General features: G+C 35.6%; 1 protein-coding gene across 1 annotated transcript; it reads right to left on the minus strand.

Annotated features, from left to right (window-relative positions):
* Positions 1–287: 287 nt before the first annotated feature.
* Positions 288–836, minus strand: LOC148292390 (protein FAR1-RELATED SEQUENCE 5-like). Its single transcript, XM_088245803.1, has one exon. The coding sequence runs from the start codon at positions 834–836 to the stop codon at positions 288–290; it is 549 nt and encodes a 182-aa protein (XP_088101929.1).
* Between the last annotated feature and the right edge of the window lie 14336 nt (positions 837–15172).

Genomic DNA, 15172 nt, shown 5'->3' on the forward strand with positions numbered 1-15172 from the left:
TTATCAACTTGTAAATATCGTGAGTGAAAATAGAAGCTGCATGTTCCTCTAGTGATCGGAGGTGCGTACGAAGGAGTGGGTGTGAATTGTTGGAATCAAAGTCATCCTTCACATTCTCATTTCTCAACCTCAATAACGATCTTTCAATCCGTGGAATACACTCCACTAACTTCATGCCTCTACCAATTCCATCCTTCAAGTTCTTATGCATACCCTCGACACGTTGTGTTGTGGTATTCCCACCAAAAAAATGCCCCGAAAAGTACGCTTCAGCCCATCGTTTCCGTTTACGGTACATCGGGCTTGTCATATACGTTGGTTTTGTACGTGTTATCAAATATCACCACATCCCCAAAGCAACAATAATCGTGTAGAGATTGAGAGTTTCTCCAAAAGAAATTTGCCAATCTATTCTCCTCATCTACACTAAACATGCAAAAAAATTCCGGATCTGCTATTGCCTTGGCATTCATGTAGCTTATTGCTGCTTCTACATCACCATCCAATACTACTTGTCGACGCTCGAAATCCATCCTGTTATATAGATCCTTACTGGTGAACCCCACTTTCATGTATCCACCTGCTTGGTCAACCATATAGTCGTATGTCCGATTGGTTTTAATGGAGGCTTTTCTCATAGACATAGATGGTGCTATGTTAGATTCCGTAACACACCGGTGCGAACGAAGAAAAGGCACCTCACGAGAGTTAGCAAGTCGGTGGCTGTGCTCCGTTACAAATTTATTCACAATATAAGCATCCCGTTTAGGACAATACTTCACAGCAAATGTAGCGTGACAATTCTCTCTAGTCTCTTTCCTTGGTGTACGAACCATATTATCTCTATTCGTCCATTTCTTTGATCTGCTCCCTTCTTTTGAGCACACCCATTGTCTTCCCATCACAACCCCACCCTCGCTACGTCTCAAACGACTTCTTCGTATGCTAAAACCAATTGCAAGAGCATAGTTGCAGTAAAATCTTTCTGCTTCCTCAAATTTTGCAAACTCTCTCTCCGCTAAATCAGCAATCGTCATATTTTGGAAGTTTAACCCATCATACTCAAACTGTCCGCTTTTCTCAGTAATTTCTTCTGTTCTACTGTCCAAAATCTGTAAAGATGGGGCATTTTCAGTTTCTTCAAGTGACTCAGCCTCTGCAAAATAACCTTCACTGTTAGGTACAGAGTTTTGGCCCTGAATTCCATTCGTTTTACTTGCTTCTGCATCCATTTCCTCAAAATAGGCAACATGTCTTCCATGGCATAATTAATATGAACATAAATGGATACACATCAATTGCATTTAGTAGAAATATAAACATACAATTAAATTATGAAGGAGTAGTCCTTACTGAGAGATTCTACATTTCATACTTGTGCACATATAATGGCAATTGCGCGACAAGAATGCAAAGAGACTATTCTGTTTGTCAGTTGCAAGACTATAATGCAATTAGACGTAACTGTTTGTCAATTGCAAGACTATAATGCAATTAGACGTAACTGTTTGTCAATTGCATTCACAAATCACATATGTTCTCAAAATGCAAGAGGCTACCAATAACATGGCAATATGGATACAATCATTGCAAAATAGGACTAACCAATTGGTAATTGGATTCAACATGATATATTGAAGTACCTCTTACATTTCCATTACCAAAATGCAAGGCTACAAATATCATCCCATTTGCATTACAATTAATAAATTCTATCTAATGTTTTTCGAATGAGTCACAAACTTTTCAACATCAACAATATGCCCAACATTAAAGAAGAGAAAGATATTGACATTGATCATATTGTGTTTCTTGTCTGTCAAATAACTCAAATTACAATGGTTTTCTTTTCAGCAAATCAAAAACCCATTTACTTCTGCTTAGTTGCTTCCTGGGCTGCATTAATTTCTGCTTAGTTTTTCTGGTTTTCTTTTCATAACATAATTACTTGATTTCATAGAGGGAAAATTACCCATAGAAATAGCTGGTTTTCTTTGAGCAGATCAATATAGCAAAATGTTATATTGCTGGTCTTTGGGAACTCAAGTGTGGACAAGGATAATAAAAATCATGTGGTAAATTTTCATTTTCATTTTTTATTTTTGTTAAACAAGAGAGATACCATCAAGAATTCAACATTTTAATATATGCTTATAATACAAAGATTTTTTTTTTTTTTTTGGGGTTCTTTTTTCGGGATTGAAAAGTTTGGTGTCCTCTTTGTGCATGCTTAAACTAATAAACTTAATCACTCAATCAGTTGTTGGGTTTGATTATTGAGAAAATGACAGAAAGCTGTAGGGAAAGCACAGAATCTTGCAACAGCCAATCCAACCGACCCCATTTCCATTCATATGGAAAATGCAAGCTGAGAAAAAGCTGGGAACTCAAGTATGGACAAGGATAATAAAGCTATTAATTTTACCTTTGCAATGGCCACTTAAATTCGTTTCAGCAACAGCAACTCGTTTCCACCGATTTTTTGTGAACCACGCAAAATGCCCAGCCACCGAGATTTAAGATCTTCTCAATTCATCTCCAGAATCAAGCGATTCAGATGTAGGGGAAGAGAGGGAGAGATGAAAGAGAGAGCGCCGTTCTTGGAGAAGCCTCAGCAGCAGTTCACGATCTTCCCTTCTCCCTTTCTTTTTCTGTTTTTCTTTTCTTGTTTTCTTTCTCTTTTTCTGTTTAATTTTTATTTTATTCACTTTTACCTACACCAACCCTTTTAATAGGTTACCAGCAGTCAATGGTGTGGATTTAACCCTCATCTCCACTTACTCATCCAATGGCTGATATTTTGGGCGCATGGATACACCACGCCCATTGTAGAATTTTCCAAAGGACAGACCCACCATCGTCTGTCATGTAAATCTCCATAATGTTTCTCCTTTTGAAAGCTTTTAACATCTGTGAGATTGTCACATGAATTAGAGGGCAACAAATTCTGTGCCATTACGAGAAGCAGGGAAATGTTTTTTGTTGTTGGAAAATGGTGCTAGCTGGCTGGAATCTGTACGTAAATACCAATTCAAATGAGCTTTACCTAGAAAGATTTTGTTGGCTTTGACCTATAAGAGGAAGGATTGACTCACCCCTAACGAGGAGAAATTAAGTATATGTGTTATGTTAATCCAATTTATATAATTGCTAAGATCTTGTTGGAATTCACCTGGCTGGTGATAAAAGTCCCTAGGAAATGAATAATGAAGGGATCTAATCCAATTTTCATTCGTTATTATACTAACATTTTCATCTATTTATATAGAGTTTTTTTTTTATGTCAAGATGTCCTTTTAAAAAAAAATCCTTTATAGGGCTACCCCATAAATGCAGTCGAACGATTGGAACAGTCTGTATTTTTTATCTTCATTCAAGGATCATCCTGCAAATTCTATTTAGATAAAAAACTATTTGGTTATCTAAAATGTGAAGAAAAAAACAAACCATAATTCGTTAAATAGAACTTAATGAAAAATGCTGCTAATCAAATGACTAACTTTCGATTTGACTATTAGATTACAACCCAGAAATTTAATGTCATTGTTTTTCTTAAATAAGGACATTTTTACTAGAGAAAGCCTTTCTAATGTCACACTAATTATATTTAGCAGAAAAACTTGGAAAAAAAATGTCACAAACTTTATTTATGGACTGAAATACATTTGATAAAAAAAAAAAAGCCCACGAAGCTAGGAGCCCTATAGAATGCAGAACAAAAGGCCCAAGTAGTAAAATTTAAAGCCCCATAGAACAACTAATTTACACCTAGCTGCTTGCAAACCGGTGTGTTCAAATTGATTATTTTTTAGGGAAGAAAAAAGAAATTTGCAATGCAAGGTGATCTATAAATTCAGGTCAAATTAATCATTGCAAAGACATAATTTTTTGTTTTCAAATGCGCAGAGCTTTTAAAAAATATACATTTTGGTCAACTAAAAATGCTTAGAACTTGGAGGTCACGTTTTATGTGGAAAAAAAAAAGAAGGGAACTTGGAGGTTACATCTTCTAGTCTTTATTTTAAGGAACTCACTTGTAAGCTCTAAGCTAAGAACTCAAACCTCTCTCTCTCTCTCTCTCTCTCTCTCATATATACACACACACAGAAACTTCATGATGGCTGAAAAGGTGAGTGAGAAGAAGAAGAAGAAGAAGAAGCATGGTTCAAGTAACAAAGAAGGCAGATTGACCAAGTCATGGCCAGATCTTCCACCACAGCTTGTCAACTTAATCCAAAAGGACTCAACTATAATGCAAAATATGAGTTTTCAAGGTGTGTCCAAGTCATGGAGATCAGCACCAAGGCAATGCAATCCCTACCCTTCATCGCATCCATGGTTAGCAATCTCCCAATCCAACGGTCATCATGACAAAAATCATGACCAGTATCATTTCAACAATATTCCAAACCCAACAATTCCATGCCTTAAAATCCCAAGAGCCATCTTAACCCCAGACTTCTACACTCACTTCCTCCAAAATTGGCAAACCACACCCTTCTCAAATCACTTCTTCTGGGACCCAAGGAAGCAACCTCAGAATTTATCACACCACCCTGTAGGGTCCACAAATGGGTTACTCATTGCCAAAGCATCTCACAATCCTCTTCAGTATTGTGTGTGGGACCCAATTAACAGCCTCAAGTTGGACCTACCGCAGTGGGATGCCAATGTTCCATTTAAATGTGCAGTCTTGTCCTCAGCAGAGGAAGATAAATGCCATGGTAAATCTCTAAGGCCCCGTTTGGTTCACGGAATGAATTTGATGGGAAATCATTTCCCATGTCATTTTCCAAGGGATAGGAAATGTTGATTCCTTTCCCATGTTTGGTAATGCAGGGAAAGTGATCCGGAAATATCACTTTATTTCCTTTCCCATGTTTGTTTTGAGTATGAATGGAAAACAAATTTTGTTTAGTTTCCCAATTGTACCCCTATTAAAAAAAAAAAAGAATACCAATAATTGTTGGATAAAAATTGTAATTATGAATTGTTAGTAAGGACAAATTAGTCAAAAAAATTGTATTTAATGCTAGTTTTACTTTCCCATGGGAAGGGAAAGTGAAACCCAAGGAGGAAGGAAGGATTCACTTTCCCTCCTACTTTCCCATGTGCTAGGAATCGCTTTCCCATGCCTGACTTACCAAACATGGGAAATGAATTGATTTCCCATGCCCAAGATTCCTTTCCCATGAACCAAACGCAGCCTAACAGTAATGGTCTTAACTGGTTTGAGCCATCCAGCTTTCTTGTTCTACAAGATACGAGGAGGCAGTGAATATGCTTGGGTAAAACAAGATTCCACAATTACTGACCCTCAACACCATTGGGACAAGTCAGAACGACACCGTTACATGCAGTTCACCAATGCCATTGGGTTTGAAGGTAAGTTTTATGCCTTGAGTTTGCAGGGGACACTTGCAGTCATAGAAGTTACTGACCCTTACCCTGAAATTACTGCTGTTAGTACGACAAGGGCAGTACCGTCGATATCTTCGAGGCATTTCCGAGAGTACTTGGTTGAAACAGGCGGTGAGATCCTACTGGTGTTTCTCATTTCTAATAAAAGTTCAACTTATGTTGTGGACAGTGTGGAGGATTTCAGGCTTCATCTTGGTAAACTCTCATGGGTCAAAATTGAGAGCCTTGAAGATAGAGCATTGTTTCTTGGGGTGAATTGTTGTATGGTAGTCTCTGCAAGCAAGATTGGATTTAGGAGTGACTGTCTATATTTCACACATTTCTCCAGCAATGGCTGGTTGGTGTATGATATGAAAAGGGAACAAATCTCTCCATGTGACCAATATATGTTGAACCAACAAAGTCAATAGAAAAGAAATAATGATGATAATTCACATCTACATTTGTTGTACTCATCATGTGAAGAACCGTATTTTTAAAAGTATATGTATTAATAATTTGGGGAAATAAATATTTTTCTGCATATTTAGTTAGAGCGCTTCAATTGAGGGATCCCTCTATTTGAGGGATATCCTTGTAGGACCCACTATGTATTGTATTTTACTAATCCAAACCATCTATTTTGTAGATATTCTTTCAAAGATCATCTCTACAAAAAATCACTTGAATCCGATATCATTTGACTACTCAATTGAATTATTGAAATTTTAGTACTTTCTTGAAGCACCGTGTCCATTGATTTTGTAAGACACAATTAGATGTCGAAACGGTTTTCAATTTGTATAATTTTTTGCAAGGATGATCTATGAATGCAGACTTAAGAAATAGGTGGTTTGGATCGTTGAAAAAAAAAATCATAGGGGACCCTAAATGGTGTCCCTCAATAGATGAGCTGGTAATAAGCTGGCAATGACAGATGAAGAATGAATTACATGTGCAATTACAAAGTTGTCAAAAGGGAAACTAAAAAACTTAGCTAAACATAACCTAACAACAGTTCTTGGATTTCCTTTTCCCTTGGATTCAAGCAGAGAGAGATGCGAGGAGAATCTTAAATTAAAGAGATACGGGGAAGGAAATGGCGAGCAAAAGAGAGTGTATGAGAGTGTCACAGAGTGTATATGATGTTTTTGATGGTATTTTCAGTTTGACCTAAAACAATGAAGTTAGTTTTGGGCGATTATGGATACAATGCAGCTCACCAAATGGCCCCACTAGGGTTAAGAAACAGTTTTTAACTTCAATGGCCCCCAGTTTTTTCTTGCATTAATTCACATCTTCCTAAATCTGATTAGTATTTGGAATAGTGAAACTTTAATTCCAAGGGCGGAACCAGAAATTTTTTAATGGGTGGGCTAGCAAAAGTTATTAGCTTAAAATATAATGATAAATTTTTTTTGTACTTACATTTTCTATAGTTTTTCTAGAAATAAAAGTATACATTAAATCATATAAATCACATAATTGTAAACACAAGGAAAAAAAATTGAAATTAGAGCCATATTATTCGTGAGAGGGTGAATTTCATTTAGAAAAATGCTTTTCTTTTGGAGACAAATTAATAGAACAATTTTAAAATTGATGTTGGGATAAACTTTGACACCAAATACAAATGTGGAAGATCTCTTACTATGCATATTGGTGCTGAAATTGTATATTTATTTATTTATTTTCAGTTAAAATATATTTAATTTGTTTTTTTCCCAAACTGTCCCTGGGCTACAGCCAAGGGCAGCCCTTGCCTTGGTTCCGCCAGTGTTTAATTCAATGGATCCATGTCGTGAGTAGCTCTGATAACGCCCCTGGGGTGCACGTTCTTCATGCCCTCCAAGAGTGCCAAGGCAAAGTTACTCTCTAACACTCATCAAATTGGTCACGCCCAACAAAGTAATTCACTCATAAAACTGGTCACATCCGGCAAAGTTATTCTCTCAAACACTCGTAAAACTTGTCATGTCCAATGTCACATCACTAATTACTAAAGGACAATTGTGGCTAAGCCATATTATGGATTAATAAATAGAATATTGGCCGCATTCTCCATGATGGTTGGGAGGAATCAATGAACAGTAAATACTAATACTACAAGCCTCCTTGGTCGCGCTTCTTGTGTCTATTTATTTAGCAACCACAGGTCAATCAAAGCGGCGATTTTAAAATTGCTGACTGTGAACTATGTGTTCTTTGTCACATATGTATATAATATGGCTTTTGTTCATTTTTAGTGCTGCACTATGTATAACGTACACTATGGCTAGGAGGAGCAATAAGTTGGATTAAGATGATCCGTACGAGAGTCCTTGGTCTTCATTTGCCCAAACCCATCCTTGGTCCTCCATCCACTCTATGTAGGCACCACAGCCATCCTTGGTGGAAGAGGACCAGTCAGTTGGTGGAAAGGTAATTAACTGGGATGTAAACCATACATCTTAATGATGGTGGAAAAAATTGCACTAATTTTTTTTTTAATCAAAAAATTTGCGCTATAATTTTTTGTATATCATTGGCCTCTCCGCGCTATAATTTGCGAGAGGAGAGGCTACCCCATCCCAGAACCAAGACATATCAAGGCTTTTTTGATGACTTACAAATTGATCTTAGTCCATTTTTGGGTTTTTACATAAATTCTTTTTTCTATTTACAGATTAAAAAAAAAGTTATTTCTCAAGTGAAAATGGCATAGCATCTTGTGCCAGATTTGAAAAAAAATGGAAAAAGAAACTTTCTGTGATTCCACATTCCAAATCCAAATCACATCTCAGACCAAAATAAATAAATAAATTGGAAATCGCAACTGCCCACAACATTTTAAACTTTTAACGTTATGATATGACAGTGTAGAAGGGACAATTTGATTCTTGGGATTATAACCTACTTAAAATATTTTTTGAGGAGCCAATGGTCATTATGTACTGCAATTTTTCTTGGATCATCGACACTTGGCCGATTGAGCTTATGATTTGCAGATTAAGGCATAAATAAATAAATAAATTAATTAATTAAGCTTAAACTGTTTATTTAAATATATCCTTTGTGTTTATCAGAATTTTTATCTCCTAGGAGTCCATTACTTGGAAGTTAATTAATAAAGGAAACATCGTATCTCTCTTGGATAATGTAATCACGCACATGGCTTTTAACCAATCAAAAACAGGATTCAGAAACTGCGACCCTCATTTCTAAATAAACAATATCTTTAGGTTTCCTAAGAGATATTTTTAAAAAACAATTTCTTGAATATTAAATCTTTTTAACAGCGTGATTCATGAAACCCTAGAAAACAAATCGATGGCGTAGCAGGGTTTAAGGTGCAACTGCAAAGAAGAAGGGGGGAGGAGAAAGAAGAGTGAGTGAGAGAGAGAGAGAGAGAAATGATCAGAAAGAGTGAGAGAAAAAAGTATTTGAGAGAGCACGCCTCGCGTGGTGTGTGCTTTATATTCCCTATAAAATTAATAACACAATTTTATGTTTTATATGCAAATAAGCATTTTAATTAGCCTATTGTTTCTCACACACTCACTCACAGACGATTGAATCGACCTTTCTTTTATAGTTATGAATGCATTTGGGCAAAACTTTAGTTAAATTTGGTCATGTGACCAACTTTAAAGGGGTATTTTCATCAAAATATAGCTAATATTAGTCATAAATCTCATATTTTTACTTAATAAGGACATCTTATCTCAATATAGGATTTTGCATTCCATCAAGAATCAGTGGCGGATCCAGAATTCTTATGCAATACGGTCATAGTCTAAAGTTCCGAATCCATTAATCAAAACACAAATAAAAAGGACTCTAATAATTTAATGAAAACACACACCCTAATCAAATATAAAAGGAATACCCTAATAAATTAATATCAAAACACAAGCCTTAATCAATTAAAAAAATACCATCAATAAACGATTAATCAAAGCACAAATCTTATCCAATAAACCATAATTTCAATTTCAATTGAATTAAAAACTTCATATATTATCATCAATTGGCTCTTTGCTTTCTTCTTGTATTGGTCGTCCTCATGAGTCACGATTTCATAATATAATTTTATTTTCCTTATACAAAAGAAAAGAAAAAAAGTTCAACAATATAATTTATCTTTTATGTCACTAAGCACAACTCTAGGACCCACTTGGAAATCATTTTTAATTTCAAGAAATAAGTAGGATATCAAATTTTAAAAAATACTAAATAAGAGAAGAAAATAGAGTAGATGTTGATGTTGGACAGCTACCTGTGTCGACATAATTTACCAAGAATCACACTCTCAGAAGCCAACCCAAGCCAAGGAACGAAGGATAAGATAGAGAGAGAGCGAGAGAACACAAGAGCTGAGTTTTACTTCGAATATGTTTTTTCAGCGCCTGGACCAAAACGACGTCGTTTTGGCCAAGTGTTAAAAAATAATAATAATAATAAGAACCACCTCAGCAGTGCAAAGTTCTTTCAAACCTTTCGTCGAACAGGTGGTGTGCGCCTTGAGGTCGCACACCAGCTAGCTATAGGGTTGCTTGAGGACCTCCACATCCATTTTTCCAGCATCTATGGGGTCGCATTGTCCCTATGTGTGCTCGCCACTATCAAGAAGAGCAGATAGCCTTGTTGAGGAAAACACGTGACATTTACTATTTTTCATGGGTGGACATGTTGTACTTTGACAAAAATACCACTTTGAAGTTGGTATGCCATCACATGACCAATTTTAACAAATATGTTGATGGAAAATGCAAGATCAAGGATAAAACCAAAAGATTAAGGACTATTCGAAACTATCATGTTCAAATACTTCCCCCAAAAAAAAAAAATCATTTGAACATGAAAAATGTCACATTAATCATCTTTGAATTTGTTTTTCTTATTGCATCACTTAATACTTTCACTAATCGATCGAAAGAAATGGTTTTGGATTTATTTCATCATTGTGCTAGAGATATAGTTTCTTACATATACTATTAAGTTAAATTTAAATATTTAAAAACTGCCGGCCTAATACAATAGTAGTACATGGGAGAACCATATATAAACTAAAACAAATCAAGAATTTGCTGCAATTGTAGATCCTCTTGTTTTCTATACACTTAACCACATGGCATCGATAACAGTATTTAAGCAGGTTAGGGTTACAGTTGGAAAAAGGAGAACGCGAAGGGGGAAGGCTAGAGCCAGGACAGGTAGATTATTATTTTCTAAAATTTAGAAAGTAAGGTGAGTAGCTTAGGCTACAAGATAGGAAATGGAAGGCAACAATTCTGTACCCAACGTACTCGTTCGCTCACTCTATCAACATTGGACCTTGGCAGCCCTTTCCTTCCTTATATTATGCCCATACATAACACCAATCATCTTGCCCTTTCCTTTCTTATATTATGCCAATACATAACACCGATCATCTTAATCCAGCCCTATAGGTTGCCCCTTCGGGGGGAATTGAGCCCAATTGCATGGTGAAACTAGGTTTTGATACCAATTTGTTAAGCACCCATGGGTACGTAGAACTTGCCCCTAAAAACCGGCTTGTAAGGGAAGCGTGCCCACGAACTCTTAAACCATTCTCATATATGCTATTTGTCCAATGTGAAATCTTGAGTCCTAACAATCAGCTATACATATATTTTGTTTTTGGCCGCGATTTCTGATAGTTAAAAATGTTTGTATGTGAACAAACTGCTGAATTAAATGTTGCATTTAATTAGCCCTTGCCATTTGACAACTCAACGTTGTGTAATTCTTTTTAAAAAAGTTTTTTGACCCATCATCATAGGTAAGATTGGTAGAATTAGTTAACTTGGAGGCTTCCAACTAAAAGATGTAGTTATCCCTATTCAATCACACCCAAGGTCTAAAATAACAATGGTTTCAAAAATATTGATAGTCCAAAAATACAGAAATTTCGATAGAAATATCGGGATATTATCGATATCAATAAAAATTGAATAAAAACCACAGAAATTGTAAGAAAAACTTCGAAATTTTTCTTCAAACTTTGGAGGATGTTTATTTAGTCAATTATCTATTACTTTATCTCAAAAAATTGGAAGGAAATGCATTGCATGATGGGTTTAACTGATTTAAGTTGATTATATAGTGAGCTGACAAACACTGCGAGTGTAGAAAATATGAAGATTTTATATATTGCATGGTAATATACATAAGGTTCAAATATGAGTTATTTACACTAACACCTTCTGAGGTTTTCGGTTTTTTCACAAAAGTCCTTGAGGTTTTAGAAATTACAAGAACACCCCCTGAGGTTTTAAATTGTTTAAACAAAACTCCTTTTCATTGATTTTTCATCCGAAAATTGATGATTTTATATATAAAAAATTCTCCAAATGACAAAGTTGGCCTTTGAGATTAGATTGCATATATTTCATTTAGGTTAATTTTTTCATTTGCATAAGTTTTTTCTTCTTCAATGAAATGATCAATTTTTGGAAAAACAATCAACGAAAATGGGTTTTGTGAAAACAAACTGAAACATCGGGGGGGTGTTTGTGTAATTTTTGAGACATGAGGGGGTTTTGTGAAAACACAAGAAACCTTAGGGGGTGTTAGTGTAAATAACTCTTTAAATTTTTCATTGTCTTCATCATCTCGATATTATCGATATTATTGATATTATAGCGATATTATATCAATATTTGGCCAAATATTGCTGAAGTGTGAGAGAAATTATCGACATCTATATTTTCCGATATTATCGATATTTATACGATATGTGTATGGATACGTTCTAAAATATCATTGACCCAAAAAAACGATAATATTCTAAATATTTCATTGATATTTTAGACTATGATTCACACCCACATCTGGCGTGTCCTCTCCAATATGAAAACTTAACTTGGATAATAAAGAAACCCTAAAAAAGAATCTCCTCTGCAGCTTTTGTACCTAATTTTGTTATTTTCTTAAACTATTCAAATTAATTAATGTTGTTTATTACAAAAATAGTACCATAAACAAGTGGGGGTCTATTTTATTTCCACTCAAAAGGAAGTGCTTAAAATAGTACGATGATTAATCAGTGAGTGAAGGTTAAGGTACTGAATTCTTATATATTGTTTCTCTTTCACGACGTTACCTTTTGTTCTGTTTTTTTTTCGTTTTTCTTTCCTTTTTCCTTGTTTTGGTGGATTGGTGAGGTGGATAGGTGACAGTTGCAACTTCCAACCAACTGCCTTTTGTACGCTCGACGGTCTCTGTGCCCAATCCTCAGTATACCTATTTAGGAAACCTTTCCAAAACAGAATTTCTAATCAAACTTGAACCTTACAACTTCCTCGTATTCTTTGCCTTGCACTTCTCAACTTAATTGGAACTTGGTCATTACAAGTACTATCGATCTCTGCCAATGTATAATAATATAGCCACTTGCTCACACCCCACATTGATCATTATCCAACTTGGTTCCCGAGCTACAGAAATTTGAGGCCACAGAAAATGCTCTGGCAAATTAACAGTAAAGTTGTTTAGTCAAGGTCTTTGAAATAGAAAAATTATTGTGTGCGACCGTAATATATGTGTACAACTACTGATATCTGAATTCTAAACTCTAAAAAGTGTGAACTTTATACTTACCACACAATATTATAATTTTATACGGATCCTAACTTTGCGTGGGGCGGTCGACCTACCACGTAGTATTGTACTGTTACACACAATAATTTTTGTTTCAGACGCATTCGAGCAATTATGATTCCCACTTCGTTCGCTTTATTTTTTGAGGGTATTGGATTACATATTTTAAGGTTCGATCAAATCCATCTACTTGACTCATTAGGGATTATTTCAAATATTAAAAATAATAAGATCTTTATTTGATCATATATATATATTTTCACATGCTTCACCTGACTACATAAGTGTGTGGCTCCATGGATAACTTCTTTTTTTTTCACATTGAAAGAAGCTCCATGGAATTTCACAAATTGTACGGAATCACATGCAAACCGCTATAGCTTTAAAAGTTGCAAAAGCAAGTGCTCGATCCTTGGTAATTGGAACCTGGAAGGGTCGAGTTCAAGTGGACTGGGTAGAGAAAATTAAAATGGAGAGAAAATAATATTATAGAAGATGTGTCCTTTGATTTTGAAGAAGTCAAATCCTAGGTTTGTAACAAATCATTCTCGAAGTATAGACAAGACCTCGTCTGAGGATGGGAAAGTCTTTACTCTATTGGATGCACATATATCAACTTCACATGGAACAAATAGTTTTGTCAAAGTGTGCTTCAACAGTACAGACAAAGTGTGAACACTTTTTTTTTTTATAGGGCAAAAGTGTGAACACTTGCGATAAGATTCTTAGGTTCTGTCTTCCCCTCCCCGCTATTATTCTTGTTTTAAAAATGAATTGATAAATGATCTTGACAGCCTTTATGTTCAAATTCATTAGTGAGTATCGCATTAAGTAACTAATATTAACTCGAATGGAAGTGCATTTCGAGCTTCAATCGTACATAAGTTATGGTTCCTCACGAGCAAGTGGGAGCCAACTGTCAGTCGTTGATACATGTGAATCTCATTGTGTAAAATGTTTGGTGATAATCATTCAAACCACATGCGCGCGCGCGTATACAGATGGTTGTTGGTATTTTTAAACTTATCTCTTTCTCTCTTTAGATTTTTAATTTAAAAACCATCTCAATAATCTAAAGACAACCTGTATCTTCATACTTAATGAGCTTCTAAATAAATCGTTGAATTGTTATCAAAAAATAAGTAAATCGTTGAATTAACTCGAATCAATAGATACACAACTCTTTCTCGAATCGTTGATAAGCAACACAAATCAAAGTTAATTGAATGCATAATATCTAACACATCGATGTCGACAACCACAACATACGACTTAGTTATAATCAAACAAATTGAATCACATGTAGATGTAACTTTCATCACTTAAAAATAGTTATAAAGAGAAACTATTTCATGTTCCAAATTAGTTAACTTGCACTAGCTTTTGCTTTATTCAAGAGAAAAGAAAGAAAGTTCTTTTCGTTTAGCTACTTTAAACTGTCGGTCACGCGTCAGATGATTATCAACCGTTCACTTATTTTAACTTAACATACATCAACAGTTGATAATCATTACACAATCACCATGTATGAACACCATATATTATACCAATGAACAGATATAAAACATCCCGTCAACAACCCTATAAAATTACACACAATCCAATTTTTTATGAGAAATAGGGTACAAGAACAGCTGGGTGTAGACTATAGTAACAGGCAAACCAATCAGAATTAAGAAACCCAACCCCCTCTCAAAAAGGAAGAGACCGCCCTCGGTTTCCAATACCAAAACGTGTCAATCATCTATACGTCACCCCCTCCCATCATTTGTGGCACTCTTACAAACCACGAATCCAGGGTCAAAGAAAACGAATCCAGGGCCTACTCTGAGACTCCGAGGATGCCAGCTTCCCCACGCTCTAAAGTCCACTTTCTGCACCCGCTCTCTCCTGCTTACACGTGCCCCTTCCAGTCCCTCTCTCGTAACCTTAACTATTCCCTGGGGATCCTCTCACGCTGGTCAACAGGCCTGAGTTTGATTCACCTGACAAAGTGTAGGCCTCAAAAGGCGAGTAGCATGGTTTTAATGTACTCGAGCGAGTGGGCTATGTGGTGCTGAGCTTTATACCACCAAGTGGTTTTGGGTGCACTGCCTGGTCCATGTTTCCTTAAATAAATGGGTTCTTTTTCTTATAGAGAATTGGTGACTTTCCATATAAAGCATTG

This window comes from Prunus avium, chromosome 8 (genome assembly GCF_965620075.1).
Source record: "Prunus avium chromosome 8, drPruAviu1.hap1.1, whole genome shotgun sequence".
NCBI lineage: Eukaryota > Viridiplantae > Streptophyta > Magnoliopsida > Rosales > Rosaceae > Prunus > Prunus avium.

Bases quoted from the DNA above. Each gene is read 5' to 3' on its own strand.
- LOC148292390 (XM_088245803.1), bottom strand. From the start codon at position 836: ATGGTTCGTACACCAAGGAAAGAGACTAGAGAGAATTGTCACGCTACA.